This window comes from Molossus molossus, unplaced genomic scaffold, assembly GCF_014108415.1.
Source record: "Molossus molossus isolate mMolMol1 unplaced genomic scaffold, mMolMol1.p scaffold_m16_p_22, whole genome shotgun sequence".
NCBI classification, from domain to species: Eukaryota; Metazoa; Chordata; class Mammalia; order Chiroptera; family Molossidae; genus Molossus; species Molossus molossus.
This window is the reverse complement of record NW_023425358.1, coordinates 32195622-32215451: the sequence shown is the minus strand read 5'-3', so window position 1 is coordinate 32215451 and position 19830 is coordinate 32195622. Positions and strand designations below refer to the sequence as shown.

At 56.4% G+C, this 19830-nt stretch overlaps 1 protein-coding gene across 1 annotated transcript in view; it reads left to right on the top strand.

The window, feature by feature from the left end:
• The first annotated feature begins 4244 nt into the window (after positions 1-4244).
• The window catches only part of DTX1 (deltex E3 ubiquitin ligase 1), a 33090-nt gene continuing 17504 nt past the window's right edge, over positions 4245-19830 (top strand). The window contains exon 1 of the mRNA XM_036276692.1: positions 4245-5157. Within this exon, the coding sequence (XP_036132585.1) occupies positions 4899-5157 (259 nt within the window). The 5' untranslated portion in view covers positions 4245-4898. The remainder of the gene's footprint in view (positions 5158-19830) is intronic.

The window sequence follows — 19830 nt, the reverse complement described above, 5'->3', positions numbered from 1 at the left end:
GCTCAGTGGTTAGAACGTTGGCCTGCGGTCTGGAGAGACCCAGGTTCGGTTCCTGCTAAGGTACCTTGGTTGCAGTTTGTCCCCGGCCCTGGTTGGGTCGTGTGGGAATAAAGGGGGAAAAATAATAATAATAATAAATAAATAAATAAAAACTTTTTGCCCTGGCCTGTTTGGCTCAGCGGTTAGAGCATCAGCCTGCGGTCCACAGAGACCCGGGTTCGGTTTCCGCTAAGGGCGCGAACATTGGCTGCAGTTTGTCCCTGGCCCTGGTTGGGTTGTGCAGGTGGCGGCCACTCGATGTGTCCCTTTCATGTCAATGTTTCTCTCTCTCTCTCTCTCTTCCTCTCTCTCCCTCCTGCTCTATCTGAATAAAAAAATGGAAAAATGTCCTCAGGTGAGGATTAAAAAAAAAAAATGAATTACTACCTGGGAATCCCTCCAGCATTAGAGCAAAATGGCCCCCAAGTGGCCACCAGGAGGCGCTGTGCACCCACTCCTATGTCCTTTCAGTGGTGGTTTCTAGAGGGGGGAGAAAGTTAGGGCTCCTCCATGGCCCTGGCAAAATTCTGTGATCACACTTTGTTGGATTCTTTGATTTGCCTCTCTCTCTCCCACTAGACTCTGAGACACAGGAGAGCAGGGACCATGGTGTTTTGGTTTTCTCTGTCTCGGCACATAGCCCAGTGCCTGGCACATAGACAGGGTCCAGTCTGGGGCCGGATGGATGAACAGATAGGTGAGGGACCGATGGATGGAGGGATGGTTGGGTAGGGAAAAGGAGGCAGGGAAGGAGAAAGGAAAGGTATGCTCACAGATGAATGTAGAGATGAGTGGGTGAATAGATGGGGGGATGGACAGACAGACGGATGGATGAAGAATAAGAGAACCAAAAAATGAGTTTATCTCCTTCTGCCATCTTTCCATGCCGCCATAATGGTGCACATGACCACCTGGGCCAATGCTCTCAAAAGCATCAACAATGCCGAGAAGAGAGGCAAACTCCAGGTTCCTTTGGGTCATGTTCCGAAGTCATCGTCTGGTTTCTGACTGTGGTAAGGAAGCATGGCTACCCTGGCAAATTGAAATAGTTGATGATCACAGAGTGAGAAAATCGTGATGAACATCACTCACGTGCAGGTTAAATGAGTGTGATCGGCCCCAGGTTTGATGCAGAACTCAGATTATCTAGAAAATAGGCAGAATAATTCTACCTCATCAGTTTGAGTTCACTGTCCTGATAGCCTCAGCTAGTATCATGGCCATAAGGAAGCAAGACGAAAACACACAGAAGAGAAAATCCTGGGATTCTTGTTCTAAGGTAGTAATACATACAGACAGATTTTTAAAAAGAACAGTTCATGACTGTGTTTGTTCTATTGGCTTCTCCACTGATGTCTGAGCCACCTCCCCAGCAAAGGGAGGCTCCTTGAAGGCCAAATTCCTTTCCCCTCCTTCGACTCCCTTTGTGGCTGCACCAGGTCCTCAGCTGGGTGCCGTTCATCAGCCACTGAACAAACACAGAGGCAGCGTGCTACTGTGGAAGGTGCAAAAGGGTTTGGGGTTCAAGTCCCAGCTCTGCCACGACTCCCTGTGGGAATGTGGGCCAGCCACTTAACCTCTTCCAGCTTCAGGATATTTGTCCATCAGGACATTACTACCTACCTTGTGGAGCAACTCTGAAGAGCAGAGAGTCTTAGGTAAGTGCCTGGCACATAACAGGTTCTCAACACGCGATAAACATCATGTAATGAGCACCAGCCACACCAGAAGAGATCACTAAGACACAGTCCCAGGTCTCATGGTCCTCTAGCGAGGACTGCACTGGAGTGGCTAACTGTGATACAGGGTGTCACATCAAGGTATGGGGAAAGGAGCTCAGAGGAAGATAGAATGAGTTCAGGGAAGGCTTCCCGGAAAAGGTGACATCTAGTCAAGCTCTTAAATGGCATTATACAGCTTGGTGTCTTGGGTCTTTCTTTCCAAGTTGCTGCTAAATTTCCATGTGGCTTTGAGCTAGGCTTTTCCCCACCCTGGGATCCCCAGATACACCTCTGTAACGTAAGACTGGTGAGCATCAGCTCTGAATCTTTTGGGTCACAGCCTCCTTGAAGAAGGATCTCTGACAGCCAGAGCCTTTCTTCTGGGAAAAATGCACAGACATGTTTATCTGCATTGGGGGAGGGGGCCTTCATGGCCCCCCAGAAAGCCATCGGTGGACCCTCGGCTAAAATACTAGGGCTCAGTGACCCTGCTGGAGCGTTATCACTGCAGAGCTGGCCCTGCCCTCAGACAGAACTTCTCTGTAGTCTGCAGCAGGCGCAAGCAAGCAGAATCACTGACCCAATCTGGAGAAGCCCATCAGGCACCGGGCTTCAGGACAGAGCAGGGGCCTGGGGAGGGGAGGTCACTCCAGCTGGCTGGGGGACCAGAGTTCAGTTCTGGGAAAGCGCCCCTGAGCAGCCTGCCCATGACCTCGACTAGTTTATCACCATCTGGCCTGGGGAGGAAGGGGAGCGTGGGCCGCCCTGGGCAGGCTCCCAAACAGGCCACTGACCCCCATCTGCTGCCCAGACTGGAGTTCCCGGATGCATCCTTCATCTTCCCTAATCTAAACACCCGCAGGCCCCGGGTGGTCCACCCCCTCCCAGCTGATGTGTGTCCTCAGCTGCATCCAGCTTGCCAGAGGAGGGAGAGGGCCATCCCATTAACACTTGAGCTGCTGCCATCACCTGCGTCCCTTTCCAGCCGGCCAGCCCTCACCCAGCATTTATGGAGCACCTAGTGTTTGCAAGCATCTGTGAATGAGTCGATGGAGGGTTTGCACTTGCCTTTTCCAAAGGTCTCTGCCTCCTGGCCTAGGCCCCCATCCCACCCCCCCGGCAGGATGCTGCTGCTAGTCCACTCACCTGTAGCAGGTGGGGCTTTGGGGAATTGGGTTCTGGGAGGAGAATCTACTCTAGGTTGGTGTCTGGGCACTGCTGTGTGATCTTGGACCTGTTTCTTACCCTCTCTGGGCCTCAGTCTCCCTGGATGGAGGGAGACTTCAGATTCCATGATTCCATTCGGCTCTGAAATGGGCCTTGCCAGCCCCCCCTCACTCCCCTCCCCCAGAGTAGTTGAAGGAGGAGAGAAGGGTACCCTAGAACGGTGGAAGGTCTTTCTTTAGACAGTCTCTGGATCTTATTCATTCATTCAGGCATTTATTGAGCATCTAGTCTGTGCCAGGCCCTGGACTGGACAATGGGAATGTAAAGATGACCAAGATTCAAGCAGGCGACCCACAGACACCGCACTCCATGCTCTGCGCCCTGCTTGGGGTAAGGAGACTTCCTGGGGTCCCAGGTGGGCCTAGGGGAAGATTTGGGGCGCCCCAGGGACTCGCGTGTCAGTGCCGCCGGCGCTTACGGCTGTGATCTGTCTCCTCCCCTTCCTCCTTCTCCGCCCCCTCCTCCTTCCTCCCCTGAGCGCGGCTGCGGCCGCCTCCCACCCGCGGGATCCCGGCGGCCGGCAGCCGGCTCACGCGTCCGTCGGTCGGCGGCGTAGTCTGTCCGCGCGTGGAAAGCCCAGCGTCCGGGCGCGCCGCGGCCGCAGGGCCCGGGAGGGAAGGCGCGGAGGCGGGACCGCGACTCCCTCCCACTCCGGGGGGAGCCCAGGAGGCGGCGGTGCTGGAGCGCGAGCCGGGAGAAGCAGGGGAGAGGAGAGGCGGTGAGAGCGCGGGGTGCTCAGGGACCCCACCCCCGGTTCCTGCGGGGGCCCTCGCGCGCTTTGGGGAGGTCTGGGCTCGGGAAGGGGGCTCTTACCCCCAGGACGGGAGCCAGTGACGATCCAGGTCTGGCTTCGCCTCCTCGGTGACGCGACCCCCGAGGGGCCTGGGCCGCGCCTGCAGCGCCGCGCACCCCCAGCGCATCACCGAGAACCCTGCATCCCGGGCCGGCGGCGGGAGGAGAGCGCTCGGGAAGCTGAGGAGGGGGCGTCGCAGGCGAGAGTCTCGGAAAATCGTTCCCTGGCCCCAGCCTGCCTTCAGGCCTGCTCCTATAGAACACGGGAGGCGACCCCCGAGCCCCCTTGCTGCTCCCCCCCATCGGTTCCCCATTGTTCTCAGGCGATTGCTCTCCTGGGAAGGAGGAGGGGGTGCCGCACTCTATTCTTAAAGGGCCCTCTCTCCTTGTCTCCCGGCAGGTCGCGAGCACGAGTGGGGTGGGGCGTGCCCACGGGCCCCCGCCCCCCTCGTCCCCGGCGCAGCAGCTCAGGAGCCGCAGCCCGGCCGGCGTCTGGCTAGGGAACCGCGTCGCACCCCTCCCCCGTGCATTCTTCAGCCACCCAGGCCTTCCAGGACTCCGTGGGGCAGGGACCAGGGGCACAGGGACACCCCCGTCAGCAGGAGCCGTCGGGGGGGCGGACCCCAGACAAAGCAAGCAGCCCCACTGGAGCCGGGCGCAGGGTCTGGGACGCGGTCGTGAGCGCAGAGGGCTGGCTGGGCGCTGCGGAGAGCAGCAGGCTGGGCCAGGCCTCCTGGGTGACAGGCCCTGCGCTGACCGGGAAGGACAGGAGACCAGCAGGCAAGAGACTGGACCTACAGTAGGGCGCTGCCTCACTCCCTTATCTGAGTCAGGGACCCAAGGAATGTAGAGCAACGTTCCCCTCATCGTAAGAAAGACACTTGCTTTCCAGAGAAGCACCCTTTATCTGAGACAGCGAGCGGGAAGGGGTCCTTGGAGCCTGGAACACCACCCACTCTCATTTAACTGAGGTCTCTGGGCCTCACAGAGGACAGGGGGTTAGAAAGGAGGCCAGACAGCCTTTGCTGCTCCCCTGGGGAGAGAGGAAGTCCCCTGCCTGCTCCCAGGCCCAGGAGGAGCTGGGCCAGCAAGAGTGGGGCCGTGGCCCCTGAGGCGGCCATGTCACGGCCAGGCCAGGGTGTCATGATGCCGGCGAGCGGGCTGGGCTTCCCACCCCAGAATGTGGCCCGAGTGGTGGTGTGGGAGTGGCTGAATGAGCACAACCGTTGGCGACCTTACACGGCCACTGTGTGCCACCACATCGAGAATGTGCTCAAGGAAGATGCCCGCGGTTCTGTGGTCCTGGGGCAGGTGGATGCCCAGCTGGTGCCGTACATCATCGACCTGCAGTCCATGCACCAGTTCCGCCAGGACACAGGTGAGTGGACTCGCTACCCACCCCACCCCACCCGTCGGGCCAGGCTGAGACCCAGACACTACCAGCATCACTACCTCAGCACCACCTTCTCTGGTGGGATGCTGAAATCCCCCAGCATCCCTGAGGAGGGAGCTGGACCGTCAGACGGCCAGTCAGCTGATCCCCACTCCTCCCCACAAAAGGGACAGCCTAGCCTAGTCCAGTTTAAGACTTCAGTAGGGCTTTCATCAAGTTACATCATCACCCCGCTTAGACTCAGTTTCCTCATCTGTAAAATGAATGGATTAATAGCTCTCACCGCCGTGTAAGGATTAAATAAAATTGTGCTCCCTGAGCACAGAACGTAGAACACCAGCACTCAATTATCATAGCAAAAGGACGTTCCAGGCACTTCCCCATTTGATTTTTTCCCAACCATCATAGGAAGTAAGTCTTGTTGTATCGGTAGTAGCCGTCATCATCCCATTTTACAGATGAAGCAACTGAGTCTCACAGAAGCTAAGGCATTTACACTCAGAACTGGGATTCAAGCCCAGGCCATTGAATCTAGAGTCAAAGCTCTTAACTGGTGTCCTGCCCTGGCTCCAGATGGTGGTGCTGAGGTGGTATGATGCTGGTGAGGTTGATGGAGGGGCAGGGTGGTAATGACGGAGGAAGTAGTATCGGTGGTGATGTCAGTGGGAGTGTTGATTGTGGAATTGGTGCTGGAGGTGCTCGTGGCTGTGTTGGTGGTTGTCTTAGGGTTGGTGAGATGGGGCGGTGATGATGGAGAGAAGGAGGTTGGTGGCATTCTTGGTGGTCGTATGACAGGTGATGATGGTGATAAAAATGGAGAGGCCCAGTCCCAGCATCTTTGTTCCAGAGACATGCCATCACCATCTCCCTGCGTCGTTGTTGCCTGGTGGTCTCTGTGACAAGTTGGTGGGCAGCGGGGGACGGTGGGTCCCTGCTTCATAAAGGCTGCCAAAGAATCCTTGTCATGTTTGACCCCAGGGACCAGCTGATGGAGGTTTGGGGGCTTCCTGTGAATCCCTGGATGGTAGAACTGTGGGTGACAGACTTGGAGATAGTAGGACACGTCCCTTCTCTCCAGAGCTGGGCTGTCCAATACGGCAGCCACAAACCTCCCATGACTATTTACATTTACATTAATTAAAATGAAATAAAATTGGAAATTCAGTTCCTCGGTCCTACTAGCCACATGTCCAGTGCTCAGTAGCCACCTGTGTCTCGTGGCTGACACACTGGACCCAGAACATAGCCATCATGGCAGAAAGTTCTGGTGGGGGACTCTACTCTAGAACACAGCTTAGTGCCTATAGAGTGGTCGCCAAGTGTGGAAACACAGGCAAACCCGTAACACATGGCTTCTTGATGTTACTTCTCAGTGCATCTATGTTTCCATAACTCCGGGCATTGCCTGAGCCGCTGGCGGTGCCATGCCTTCATTCATGCCCTCATACGATCGCTTATTGATTTCCTGCTGTGTAGCCAACCCTGTGCTAAGCACTAGACTACTGCAAGAAGTCCTGAGTAGCCAGCCAGGGTCCTGAGTAGAGGTTTTCCACTAGATGACCTAGGCTGGAGGTCCCCGTGTAGCCAGGGAGCAAACAAACACGTCATCTCACAGATAATCAGGTCTGAGAATATGAAATGAACCTGCTTTAGGGATTGTCCTGGAAGGCTCATTTGAGGAAGGGATGCTAGAATGGAAGTTTGAAGAATAAATGAGGGGGGCTGTTCCAGGCAGAGGGAGCAGCCAGTGCAAAGGCCCTGTGGTGGGAAGGAGTAGAGTATATTCAAATCCATTGTGTTTGGTGTGCCGTAAATGTGAGGAAGGTGATACAGGATGAGGTTGGATACAAGATGTGGTTTAAAGCCCCACAAAGAGGGCTTTAAATATTTTGAGCAAGTTGCCATCAAGGCCTCATGCCGATTCCTACAGAGGGGTAGCATCCCTTTGAGAAGTGAGGAGTGCTAGGGATCCCCTCTCTGCTCCCTCCGGCTTTTCCAGGAAGGCGGGGGTCTGACCGCAGGAGGAGATGGGCTCCTCACCGGCTTGGTGTTCGGTTCTGCAGATTCAGAGCTAGTACTGGAGGGGATCCTTAGAACGGAGACAGCCCCACCCAAGGCTGCCTAACAGGCCGATTTGTCTTTGATCCCCCCTTTCAGGGGCCATTTTCCCTTTACAGCACCCCCACTTGGGTTCCTAGCTCCGCAAACTCCCTTCTTTCCCCCTTTCAGTAGCTCTTACTCCCGGTGGCCACTCTGGCACAGTGTCACCTCTCTGGGACCGCAGAAGTTCATCCTCAGTCATTTCCCCACACCCCCTCCGGAACCGCTCACTCCACACCTGCCCCTGCTGGCCGGAAAGGGAAGAAACGCACTCACCCCTCATGGGCTCCTGGGAGCCTGCCAGACCCCCAGCGCGGGAGGAAGGCCTGGGAACCGATGGGGTGGGCAGGGGGCCTAGAATGCATGGAAAACTACTGGAGGGAGGAGCACGATGCCTCCCCACCAGACATGTCACAGGATATGCCCCACTTCTCCCAGGACGTCTTGTTCTCACTGTTGATGGTCCAGGGAAGACCCTCAGGCAGATGTTATGACCTCTCTGGGCCTCCGTTTCCACATCTGTGAAATGGGCAACAGCATCGCTTTGCTGCCAGGTTGCTGGGTTGATAGAGAGAACCAAGCCTGTTATTTTACCCCACAAACCTTGACTAATCACCCACCATGTGCTGAATACTACGGATGCACAAGAAATGAGTGGGAGATCCTAAACCTTAAAAAGATTTTAGACCTCTCTCTCTCTCACACACATAAAACAATATAAAGTTGTAAAACCCAAAGCTCGCATAGATGTACGGAAATGAACACAGCTTCTATCTAGATTCTGTCATTGTAGAATTCTCGATAAGCGCATTGAAGTTGAACTTGACTTTAGGGGCTAGAGCAGCATGCTCAGCTTTGCTAGTGCCTGAACACTGGAGCCGGCCGACTTTCTGGTAAGGTCAGAGAGTAACAATCCTGGCCTCTGCGGGCCCTACAGTCTCCGCTGAAACAGTTCAACGGCCACTGTAGCGTAAAAGCGGCCATGAACAGTATGTAAATGAATGAGTGCGGCTGTTCTCACTCAGCTGGGAGCCGCACAGAAGCAGGGGAAAGGCAGCCGGCCCGCGGACTGCAGTGTGCTAACCCCTGTCCTATCATGTTCTTAACCTGCCTTGTGGGGTGAGACAGTGCTGGTGCCACGCGTGTCCATGCTGAAATACAGGCCTTGTGGTGTGTGCCGGGGCAGGTCCATGCATGAGCAGGTGTGCACACAGAACCCCACAGCCATGCAAATGCCCTGTCCCTGTGCCTCTCCTGCAGCCAGTAGAGGAAAGCCAGGTGACAGGCTCAGCCACAGGGGAGAGGCCAGGCCAGGTCCCATGGGGGCTGCTGTTTGTTCAGCTGGTGCCTCCTCACCTCTCCACCCCTGGGCTATTTTCATTGCTCCCCACAGTGTGTGAGGTTCCCTTTGAAGCCCGACAGGTCCGGAGCCCACATGGAGGAGGAATACTGTGACCCTGGGCCACGTGACCTTCAATCACACATAGTGGTGTCCCCCTGTGAGGCCACAACTTCCGTGGGGGTCATTTGCCACCCCCACCGCCACCGAGGACCTCGCCCAGAGCCTGGATTTTCCACCCAGTCCCCACAACCGGATGAGATATGATTTAGCCACTTGCCCGGCAATTTCCAGATTCCCCCCTGGACTCGTGGCTGGGGGCAGAGGGGAGGGGGCTACCTTTCTGACGGGCTGGAGTCTCCCATTCTCCTCTTCCTCTGCTGCTGGGGGAACTTATAGCAGCCTTCTGCCCATTCTGTAGATGGGACAGCTGAGGCCGGGGGAGGCCAGGCTGGGGACCATTCACACCTGCTGTCCCCAAGGCTCAAAACACAACTGTGCCTCCGCTCCCAAGCTGTCAGTCTGGAGGAACAGGTGGCAGCTGGCTTCAGCATCTCCTAAGCCTATATGGTCCCTTCTGTGGGTGGCCTGGGCTCCGCTTAGGCCTGGCCCCTGCCTTTATGGAAACATCCCACCTGAGGACATGCTCAGGCTGCTGGGGATTGGGTGAGGCCTCCCAGATGGAGGAGCAGTCTTCACCAGGAAAAACACTGCTCAAATTTATACTCCTAAGCAGATAGAAGACTGAGGCCCAGAGAGGTTGAGTAACTTGCCCAAGGTAACACAGCCAACCCATCCCAAGATGGAACCCAGGCCTCTCCAACCGTTCTCAGAGATCTAGAACACAGTGACACTCACTGCTGGCTGAGAAAGTGCCCTCTCCCTTCTCCTTTGAGAGCTCTGTTGGGACTTGTTGTCAGGGTCTCTACTGAGGCAGGAACAACCCGTGCAACCCAGAGGCCTCCAGGGCCAGCTCCCTAGTTACAAGACCCCTTGGGGCCCTCTTACAGCCAAGTTTGGAGGCCCCTGGGGCTGGGCCTGGCATCAGGGCAAGAGGATGATGCATGTTTGGGTGGGGAGGTGTCCGTCCCATGGTGGCGCAGTTCAAGTAGTCCATGCATGGGTGTCTCATCCCCACCTGTCACACTGCCCCATTGCCACCTTTACAGAGCACCCCCCTCTTTTGCCTCTGGCTGCTCATCTGGCTCCAGAGCGTCTTCTGACACCATAAATCCATCCTCATTTTTATTTGACATCCAGAGGTATCTTCTCAGCGACAGGCCCTGGGCTGGGCCCTGGCGACTCAGGGAGGCCAGGACCCCTGCCTAATTGGCTTAGGAGCCCAGTGGAGGCAAAGGCAGAGACATGATGGGAATAGCAGTTGGATCGTCTGACTCATGAGGCCACAGATACAGACCTGCCTTGCGGCCGGCCCTTGGCTGGCTCTGTGAGCATGGGTAAGCCCCTTGGCCTCTCTGAGCCTCAGCTCCCTGTAAAATGGGGATAAGAATAGTCCCTACCTGAGAGGGTTGTCGTGAGGATTAAATGAGCTCATGCAGGTAAAGCACAAAGAATATCACTTTGCACATAATCAGCACCCAGGTGCAAGTAGGAAAAGGTTTGTAATGCCTTATAGGAGAGGCGCAGGTAGCCTTTGGCCAGGTAATGCGGGCAGTGTGTGCCTGAGGCCTCTGAGAGGGAGGACTTCCTGGAGGAGGAGTCCTCTGAGGGTCTGTATGGCTTGAGGGACACTTTGAGGTGGAGGTCCTGGAGGAGACCTTGGGCCTGGGTGGAAAAGGGGAGCTGCGACAGAAAGAGAGGAGAAGGAGGGAGGCCTCCTGGATCCCACGGGGCCTGGCTGGGCTGCCAGCTGCTGCTTTTTAGTGGTCAGGCCCCTGGGGACCCAGAGCCACGCTGCAGAACCAGGCTGGTTAATGACGGGTCATCAGGGGCCAGAACTTGAGCACGTTGGGCAGCGGGGCTGATGCAGACACTTTCTTACAGGCTGTCCGGCTCCTTCCACCCGGCCCTCGGGCATCACCCATTTCACACATAGCAAAGCTGAGGACCCACCTCTTCCTAGCTCTAGCTCGGGAGCCACCTGCCTGAGCTAGGAAGAGGTGGGTCGAGCTAGGAAGAGGTGGGTCGGAGATTCAGATCCAGGTTGCAGTGCCCGCCCCACGCCAGGCCCGGCTGTCCCAGCACCTTGGACAGCGCCGCCAGCGCTCTGCCCGCTCCTGCAGGGTTGGGGGTGAGGGATCCTGGGCCAGGACCTCCTCCCAGCTCCTCTCTCTCCTCTCACGTTCCCTGGCCCCTTATTCCCTCTGCATCCTCTCCTGCTCTCTCTCAACCCTCCAGCCTCATTGGTCCAAGGGAGCTGGAGAGTCCGACCTGGAGATGACAGAGGTGATGGAAGTGTGATAGGAGGAGGAGGGGTGGAGTGGGAGGTGACAGGGCAGGTGATGAGAGCTGAGGCGGGGAGGGGTGGGAGGCGATGGGGGCTATGGTGGGAGCTGTTAACGGTAGGCGGAGTGGGGGTCATGATAAAGCGGCCCAGATGAGGAGGGCAGTAGTGGCTGTTTGTGGTGGGGGAGGGGATGGCGGATGATAGCGGTGCTGTGGGGCTGTGATGGAGGGGGTGAAGGTGAGAGAGTGAAGCGGGGCAGGGGGGTCTAAGGGGAGGGAACAGAGGACGTGAGGAGCAGGTAGGGAGGAGGGGCCAGCATGGGAAGGGGCTGGGGCAGGACTGGTCACAGCGGAGGCACCCATTCAGGCCGTGGACAATGGCCTAGCCTCCTGCTCGGTGTGGAGTTGTCAGGATGTGGAGGCACCCAGAGCCCTCCCAGCCCTCCCCCTCCCCCCACATCTGTGTCTCCTTCCTCTCATGCCTGCATCACGCTCAGTGGGATCCACTGCCCCGGGCAGCCTCCAGGCCCCAGGACCACCCCCCACCAGCCCATCTAGCCTCCCAGTTGACACAGCCCCCAGCTGCCCCGACTGATACCAGCCGAGACATGGGGCCCCAAATCTGAAACGGTCTGCCTCGGGGAGCCTTGTTGGTGCGGCTGACTTCCTAGCTGCTCTCTAGGGATGGGGGTTGAGGGGCGTGAGACTCTGGGCAAACCTCAGCCTCGGTTTCCTCCTCTGTGATACGAGTCTAACACCAACACTCATCTCGTGGGACTGTGGGCAATAGTCATTCATTTCTTCAGCGGAGTTTAATGAGCACCTGCTGTATGCCAGGCACTGTCCTTGGTACCGGGGATGCAGCAGTATATAGAACAGACACAAATTGTTGCCCTCCAAGCCCTTCTATTCTGGTGGGAGGGGTGACAGGTGTGATACAGGGGGATAGACCCTGGGAAGTGCCAGGACGTGGGGCCCCAGAGGCTGCCAGGCTGGGGGCTGAGTAGCCCCAGGGTCCTGTGTGGCTGCGTCCATTCAAGCCAAACGCCTCCCCCTCTCTGGGTTCTCCTTGTCCCGCTGGAGCCGCTCTCGGCTGCCACCTCCACCTGCCCAGCCAGGAGTAGCAGGCAGGTGATGGGGTACGGGAGGGAGTCTGGCACCAGGCCCTGGAGCTGAACACCCTGAACTGCAGAACAAAGGACGAGGCCGTCAAAGGAGGCAACCCTGGCGGCCAGCACAGTCCTGCCAGCAGCCTCAGCAGAGCCACCTCTTCTCCCAGTGACAGGCTGGGCCCCTGCCGCCCCGGAGCCCTTGTCCCCTCTCCCTCTGACTGCAAGCCGAGCTCGCCAGGGGAAGCAGGCAATTCACCCGAAATCGCACGGCTGTGGATGGAGCTCTCCCCACCCCTCTCTTCTAGGGAACAAAGCTTCATTCATTCCAAGGTGTCAGTCACCTGTGCGGTGGGAACGGGAGTCAAGGGGCCTGGAGTCCAGATGTAGCTCTGATTTGTAGGCGATGTAGGCCACGTCCCTTTCGCTCTCTCTCGGACCCAGTTTCCCCATCTAGACTGAATACCCAGATGGCTGCGGGGCGCAGGAAGCTGACGGATGTGTGTGCAGTGGCTGGGGGCTTGCAGCTGTTATTCTCTAGTGCCCGGTACACAGCAGGTGCTCAGTAAATACGTGAAGACACGGACGGGGCACCTGTGACTCAGCTTCTGCCAGCTGTGGCCAAGAAGACCCATCCTTGTGGCCACATCTTTGGAGATTTTGGTATGGTTGACATCCGGGCGTAAGTCCACCCCAGTGTTTAAATGCCTGGTCGTTATATTTTTAAAATGTCAATAGTACGTGGACCAAACCAAAATCACATCCACCACCCACTCATAATCTCCAGCCCGGTCATTTGTCACACTCGGGTTCACTTGAGTGTATTTAGTCATTCATTCATTCATTCATTCATTCATTCATTCAGCTAGCATTTTCCAAGCGTCCACCTCCCTGTGCTTCTGGCTATGAGGGATGCTAAGGGGGCCGAAAGCCAGCCCAGTTTGAGAAGCTCCCAGGCTGGAGGGAACCCAGATGCCTCGACATTTAGTGAGCTTTGTGCCGTGGTGGGAGGTACTACAGGGAGAAGCTGTATGGGAGCCCCAGGGAGGGAGCGGTTCTCCCGGAGGGTGGCGGGGAAGATTACCAGAGGATCGTGCTTGCGCTGAACCATGAAGGTTGCGTTGAGACTCAGGCGGGAAAACGGGGTGGTGAGTGGAAGGACAGGCCAGACAGAGGGAACGGCACGTGCCAGTACACAGAGGCGCGGCCGTGCACGATGGGTCCGGAGAATAACCAGAAGTGTGGTGTGGTTACAGCGGGAGGCTGCTCGGGTGCTCGTGCTGGGTCTCAAAGGTGAGCCGAAAAGCCCAGACGGATTCCAAGGGCCCTAGGGAGCTACTGATGGGTGTTAAGCAGAGGAGTGATGTGGTCAGTTTGTGAAAGATCCCTCCGGCGACCACGTGAGAATATGTTAGAGTTCAAAGGGCGGAAGGGGAAGGTGGGACCCAGGACAGAAGCGACTGCAATAGTCTGGGAAGGCAGCAATGGTGACTTGGGCCAGGGTGGTGGCAGCGAAAGTGGGGGAAAGTTCAAAGCTGGCTGGGTTAGGTCCTGGTTTCCGAGCTTAGCAGCTGTGTGACTTTGGGCAAGTCACTTCACCTCTCTGTGCTTCAGCACTTGTACAAGGCGACGTAATAACGGCGCCTGCTCTGTAGAGTATTGCGTGGATTGACAACAGTGCCTGGCACACCGTGGGTTCTACTTCTACTGCTACTACTGCTATTACGTCCGTTTCACAGATGAGGGAGGAGAGGCTTGGAAGGGTTGGGTCAGTTGCCAAGGCCACACGGGGCTCCAGGAGACAGAACACTGCCTGCTCCCTCTGCTGCCCACCCCCTCATTTCCTGCCCTTGGATGTTGCCACTGTGCCAGGGGATCTGAACCCAAGGGCACTGGAAGCCAGATGACAGGGAAGTCCCCACACAGCCCATAAAGTGGGCAGAGCCAGCTTTCGGCTGCCAGCAGCCTCCAGGGTGAGAGGACCTTTCAAAACCATTTTGAAAGTGGTCACCTCTCTGCATGCCCTGCAGCCCCTCAGCCTTCCCTGGGCACGGCTGGAGAGCCCCCTCCCCTTCCGTCTCCACTACCCTGGCCTGGCAGCCAGCAGACCCCGAGGAGCCTGGGCCAGCTTCAAATGTGCAGAAACCACTAATGGGCTGTTGCTCAGCTTGACAAGTCCGCTGGGAGAGTTTGGTGGGAAACAGAACACTGCGGGATTATTGATCACAGGGCGGAGGGGTGGTGCCCTGTCCAAAGACTGCAGTTCGAATCCCAGCCCGGCCGCTGTCCCAGCCAGACTTCCATGTCTTCCCACGAAGTCTTGGGAGTTGGCCAGCTATACAGGTCATCGGGGGGGAGAGGGGGGTGGTGTTGAGGGAGAGGGTCACAGAAGCATGTTCTCTGAATGCAAATTTTTATTACGATTGCTTCTGGGTTGGTGGAGGATTTGATCGAGTCCCTTACTGGGGCCCGGCACCCAGTGGGTGCTCAATTCATGCTTAACCCTCTGCCCAACCCCTAGTCACAAGCCTCCGCCTGCAGAGGGACTCCCCCCACCTGACAGGATGTCCCATGACTGTCTCTCATAGGCCCCCTTTCCCGTCAGGGTCAGGGTGCCCCCAAGCTGAGGTCACTTCCCTCCGGGAAGCCACCCAGAGGGAGGGGTTTCTTGCCGGGCCTTGGGGCTGGCCCAGCCTGGGGAGGAACCCTTTGGAGGCTGAGAGGCAGGCAGGAAGGCCCCAGGCCTCTCTACAGAGACAGCTTTTTCTTAAGGCAAAAAGTGGGGACCCGAGACCCCCACAAACCCACCTGTAGGCAGGGGGTCAGATCAGAAACCTCTCACAGCAAAACAACTGAGGGCAAACCTGAGGTAGTATGTTCCCCGTCGCTGCAAGTATCCTAGACTGGGCTCCCACCTGGCTGAGTTGAACCCCTTCGAACCAGTCCATCCTGGCCTTTCCTTTACTACATGAACGGATGGATCATCCTTCCCAGCCCTCCCAGGATGACAGGTCTCTGAGCCTTGGTGGCCTCATCTGTAAAACACAAACAAGCCTGGTGCCCCCCTGGAAGAACCGTGCTCGTGTAAAGGGAGTTAGTGCAAGGAAGCAGACAGCCTCTGGCACGCAGTGGTCTCCGGCCACGTCGGCTGCATTGCCATTCAGCAGCGACCGCCCATCCTCGCCTCTCCCCTCCGCTCCCCGTCTCCTGGCCGCGTTCTCCTGTTCTCTCTGACTCTCCACGACCGTCGCAGCCTCTAGGTTTAGTTTCTTTATGTCTCCCCAGCTCCATCTCTCTGCCCCCAGCTGCCCTACATCTGCCTCAGCGTTTCCCGCTTTGATCCCGGCCTCTCTGGCCGTCTCTCTTGCACGTGGTCTCTCTCTGTCTCTGCGCCTATCTCTGGAGCTGCCTCGTCCCCCACCCTGTCTCCATCTCTCTCTCTTGTCTCTGCCCCCAGCATGAACTGGACGCTGGCTGCTGCGCTGTGGCCGCCCCCACACCCGGTCTCGGGGGCCCCGCTCCTGCAATCCTCCAGCTGACATTTGGCCACAGCCCCTTTCCCCGCAGTTCAGCTGGAACAAGATCGGAATTTTTCAAGCAAACGTTCCTAGGAAACGGAGGAGGGGTGGGGGCAGACAACAAAAGCAGACGCACACAAACAGGCCCAGAAGCAGTGCGTGCTGGACACCGGTTCCCAACTGCACGGGGACGCAGGCCCTCGCGGCCAGCGCAGCTGGGTCCCCGGGGGCCCATGAGCCGGGGCGGGGGCGGGGGGTCTGCTCCAGGACACCCAGCAGAGTGGGTGAGTGAGAAAGCCCAGCCGTGTCTCCAAGCTACCAGTCTGAGGCCCTTCCCGTCTCCTGGGCTGAAGAACCTCCAGCCCCATCTTAGACCCATTGTTCTGGCTGAAAATCTAGGCCAAGGCCACTGTGGAGGAGAAGGAATATTTCCGCCTCTGCTCCCTTGGAAATCTCAAGATCGCAGCCCAGGCAGGTCACCAGGGAGCCAGCTGGCCCCCCTCAGCCTGGTCCGGGGCCAGCGGGAGCGGGAGAGGTGGACGGGCAGGCAGACGGGCAGCAGCTCATTGCGGGGTGCAGGGCCCAGTGGGGAGGACAGCAGCTGCCCTAATTACTCCTGCTCTCCAGGTTCCAATCTCGTTTGAAAAGGACTCTAGGGACGCAGCCTTTAATAACTACCAGTAAACAGGCAGGAAAATCAATACCTGGTAAATAGAGCCCTGGAGAGAGGGACAACGGGGCTGGCTGGCTCTGACCTGGCCCGGAGAAGCTCCCAGAGTCCTTTGTTGCAGAGCTGGCCAACACTGCCCTTAGGAGCTGTGTCCCCACCCCCACCCCTGGGGACCCTGTGTGTGCTTTGGCTCCGGCTCCAATCTCCACTCCCTCTCCATGAAGACCGACTCCTCCTCTTTCCCACTCCATCTGAGCCCTGACTTGTGCCAAGTAGGTTGCCTGTTTCAGTTGCAGATGCTTCCTTTGTGCCGGGTTTTGGGCCTGGTGCTGGTAACACTGACCTGATCCTTGTCCTCCTGAAAGCCATCAACCAGTGAGGAAGATTAAGAACAAAAATGAATAATTGGATGACAATACAAGGATAGACATGCAACAAAAAGCTGTGTAGGCCACCTATAGCAGCAGAACAGAAAAGCACTTCCTGGAGGAGGTGAGCCTATAGAGGGCTTTGTTGGGTGAATAGGAGTTCGCAAAGTGAACAAGGGCCGGGAGACAGCGAATGTGGGTAATGTGTACAATAACAACAGCCCTCTTAGCTAACATTCACCAAGCATTTACTATAGCCAAGCGCTTTGCTAAGTACCCATGACATACATTATCTTACTTTGTCCCACAGTAGGTGTTACTACCCCCATTTCACAGATGAGAACACTGAGGCTATATGTGGAACCAGAATTTGCACATGACCTGTGAGACTTCTGAGTTGTTTCAACCACTTCACTCTGCACCTCCCATCCCTGACCCTGCTCTGCCCAGTTCAAGACGGTGGCACACAGAGGTGGTTAAATAAAGTGAGTTCCCATCCCGTCTCGTTCCTCCCCTTCCCATCGGGGATCACACCTTCCAGGTAACACAGCACCTGAACCCTCAGCAGGAGGCGGATGGTGGTACATCAGAGCTGAAGCTCATCTATCACGAGTTTGCAGACAGGGACACTGAGGCCCTGGGAGGAGAAGACCAGCACTCAGGAGCAGAGGCAAGACCAGGACCTGGGAGTTTCTCTCTAACTCATCCCCTCTCTAGCCTGCCCTGGAAGAACATCATTGTCAAGGGAAAAAATCAATATGCACACACTCAATTAAAATGATAAATCAGACATCAGAATGAGGCCGCCCCAGAGGCCCCGGGGAACTTTTCATATGATTGGCTGGAACGTTACAGGAGCCCAGGGACCCACCCCCTCCCTGCTTCTCTCATTATCGCAGCTACGGCTCTGTGCCTCAATTTCCCCAGCTCTCGGGGTCTGGGCAGTTGACGCAGGGAAGAAAAGTCCCTGGCAGAGAGAGAGAGAGAGCGAGAGAGAGAGAGAGAGAGAGCGCGTGCGCGCAGAGGTCAAGCTGCTTCAGCCCTGGGTAGGGACCCAAGTAAGGAGAGTCAGAGTGTGTGCTCAGGAGGAAGAAGCCTGAGCAAGGTGAAGGGGGAGGAGGATGGACAAGAATGGGTTCCCACCCACTTGGCTGCAGGTTCCTGGGCCAAGCACCCTGGGGGATGCCGATTACCAATAGTCATGAGGGTCTGCTATGTGCCAGGCACTGTGCTAGGTGCTGGGGAGGTAGACATGACCAAAGTGGTCAAGATCTCTGTCCTTGTGGGCTGACAACCTGGTGGGAGATGACAGAGAGTAAAGAACGTGTGCAGATCAATATATCATGTCAGGCAGCGCTAAGGGCCAGGAGGAAAAATAAAGCAAGATAAGAGGATGGGAATGGGAGGGTAGCGTTCTTGCGGTCTGGGAAGGTCTTTTCAAAGGGGTGACGTTTGAACAGAGATCTAAAAGAAAGGAGGGAGGAAACTGTGAGACCATCCAGGCATGGCTAGGTCCTAGACCAGGCAAGGGGACAGCAAGTGCAAAGGCCCTGAGGCTGGACAGCATTTGGGATGTTTTGAGGAACAGCAAGGAGGCCAGGGTGGCTGGAACGGAGTGTGTGAGAGGGGACTTTGTAGACAGTGAGGGGACTTTGTAGACAGTGTGGGGCTTTGTAGACAGTGAGGTGACATTGTAGGTCATGGCCAGGACTTTGGCTTTCACTCCAAGTGAACGGGAGCCATAGGATGATTTGCAGCAGAAGGATGTGGTCTGCTTTGCACTGAACAGGATCCTTCTGGCTGCCATGTCAGGAACAGACTACAAAGAGCAAGGACAGACACAGAGACCATCGGCCATGAGGCTACTGCAATAGTCCAGGCAGGAGACATACAGTGGCTTGGACCAGGTATATTCGGCGCCGTGGGGAGAGGGTGTGATCAGATGTGGGATGTATCTGAAGGTAGTGGTGACTGCGTTTACTGCTAGACTAGAGGTAAGAAGTGAAGTCCACGCTTAGGGAGTTTGGTGACACAGGCAGATGGAAGGATAGAGCTTCCAGTGACTGCAATAAAGACTTCAGGAGGAGCAGGTTGGGGTGGGGTGAGGTCAGATCTCTGCTGTAGCAGAAAAGTTTGAAAAAGTGCTGGGGAGGTGCTGGGGAGGCGACTGGACACAGATGTCTGGCTGGGGCTGCACATGACCAGTTTGGGAATCATCAGAGAAAAGACAGTATTTGTCTCGATTGATCCTTCTAGCAAACCTGCAAGGAAGATCTGCGTGTGCCCGTTTCAGAGATGAGAAAAGTGAGGCTCAGAGACATTGAGTCACCTGACCATAGTCACGGAGCTGGAAAGTCAGGCAGTCCGGACTTGAAATTAGGTCAGTCTGCCTCCCAGCCTTGGGGCCCTGCCCACGCACTGTGCTCTGTGGCTCTTCTCACTGAATCCTCCCAGCAGCCTCGTGTGAGAGGGGCAGGGTGAGTCACAACCTAGCATCACCGTCATTTTCGAGACGGAGCCACTGAAACCTAGGGTGGCTGAAGGGACTTGCCCACAGTTGAGGAGCAGTCAAGTTTGCAATTTCCCTGCAGGTGTGCTACGTGAACCCAGCCAAAGAATCTCCCTGCACTGGCCCCACGCACAGAGCAGGCTAAAGGCTCTGAGAAGTCCTGCAGCCTGGACTTTGGGTGATCTCTGCTTAACCCAGTGTCCCATGGAGCCTTGCTCTTGGGGAGCATCTACAGCTTTGGAAGTCACGGAGCAGTGGTTGGGAGCAAAGCCTCTGTGGCCTCATTTTTGAAATGAGGGCATGAATGCCCACCTGACTGGGTTATCGTGTGTTTATTATGTTCTTTTCGAATGAGCACTCAGTATGGAGTCTTCCAAAGAGCAGAAAGTCATCTGGCCAGTGTGGCTCAGTGGTTGAGCATCGACCCATGCACTAAGAGGTCACCGGTTTGATTCCCAGTCAAGACACATGCCCAGGTTGTGGGCCTGATCCCCAGTGGGGGGCATGCAGGAGGCAGCCAGTCGATGTTCTCTCTCATCGATGTTTCTATCTCTCTTCCTCTAAGTTCCTCTCTAAAATCAATAAAGGAAAAAAATAAATAAAAGGTTCTAATACATTAAAAAGAGAGAGAGAGAGAGC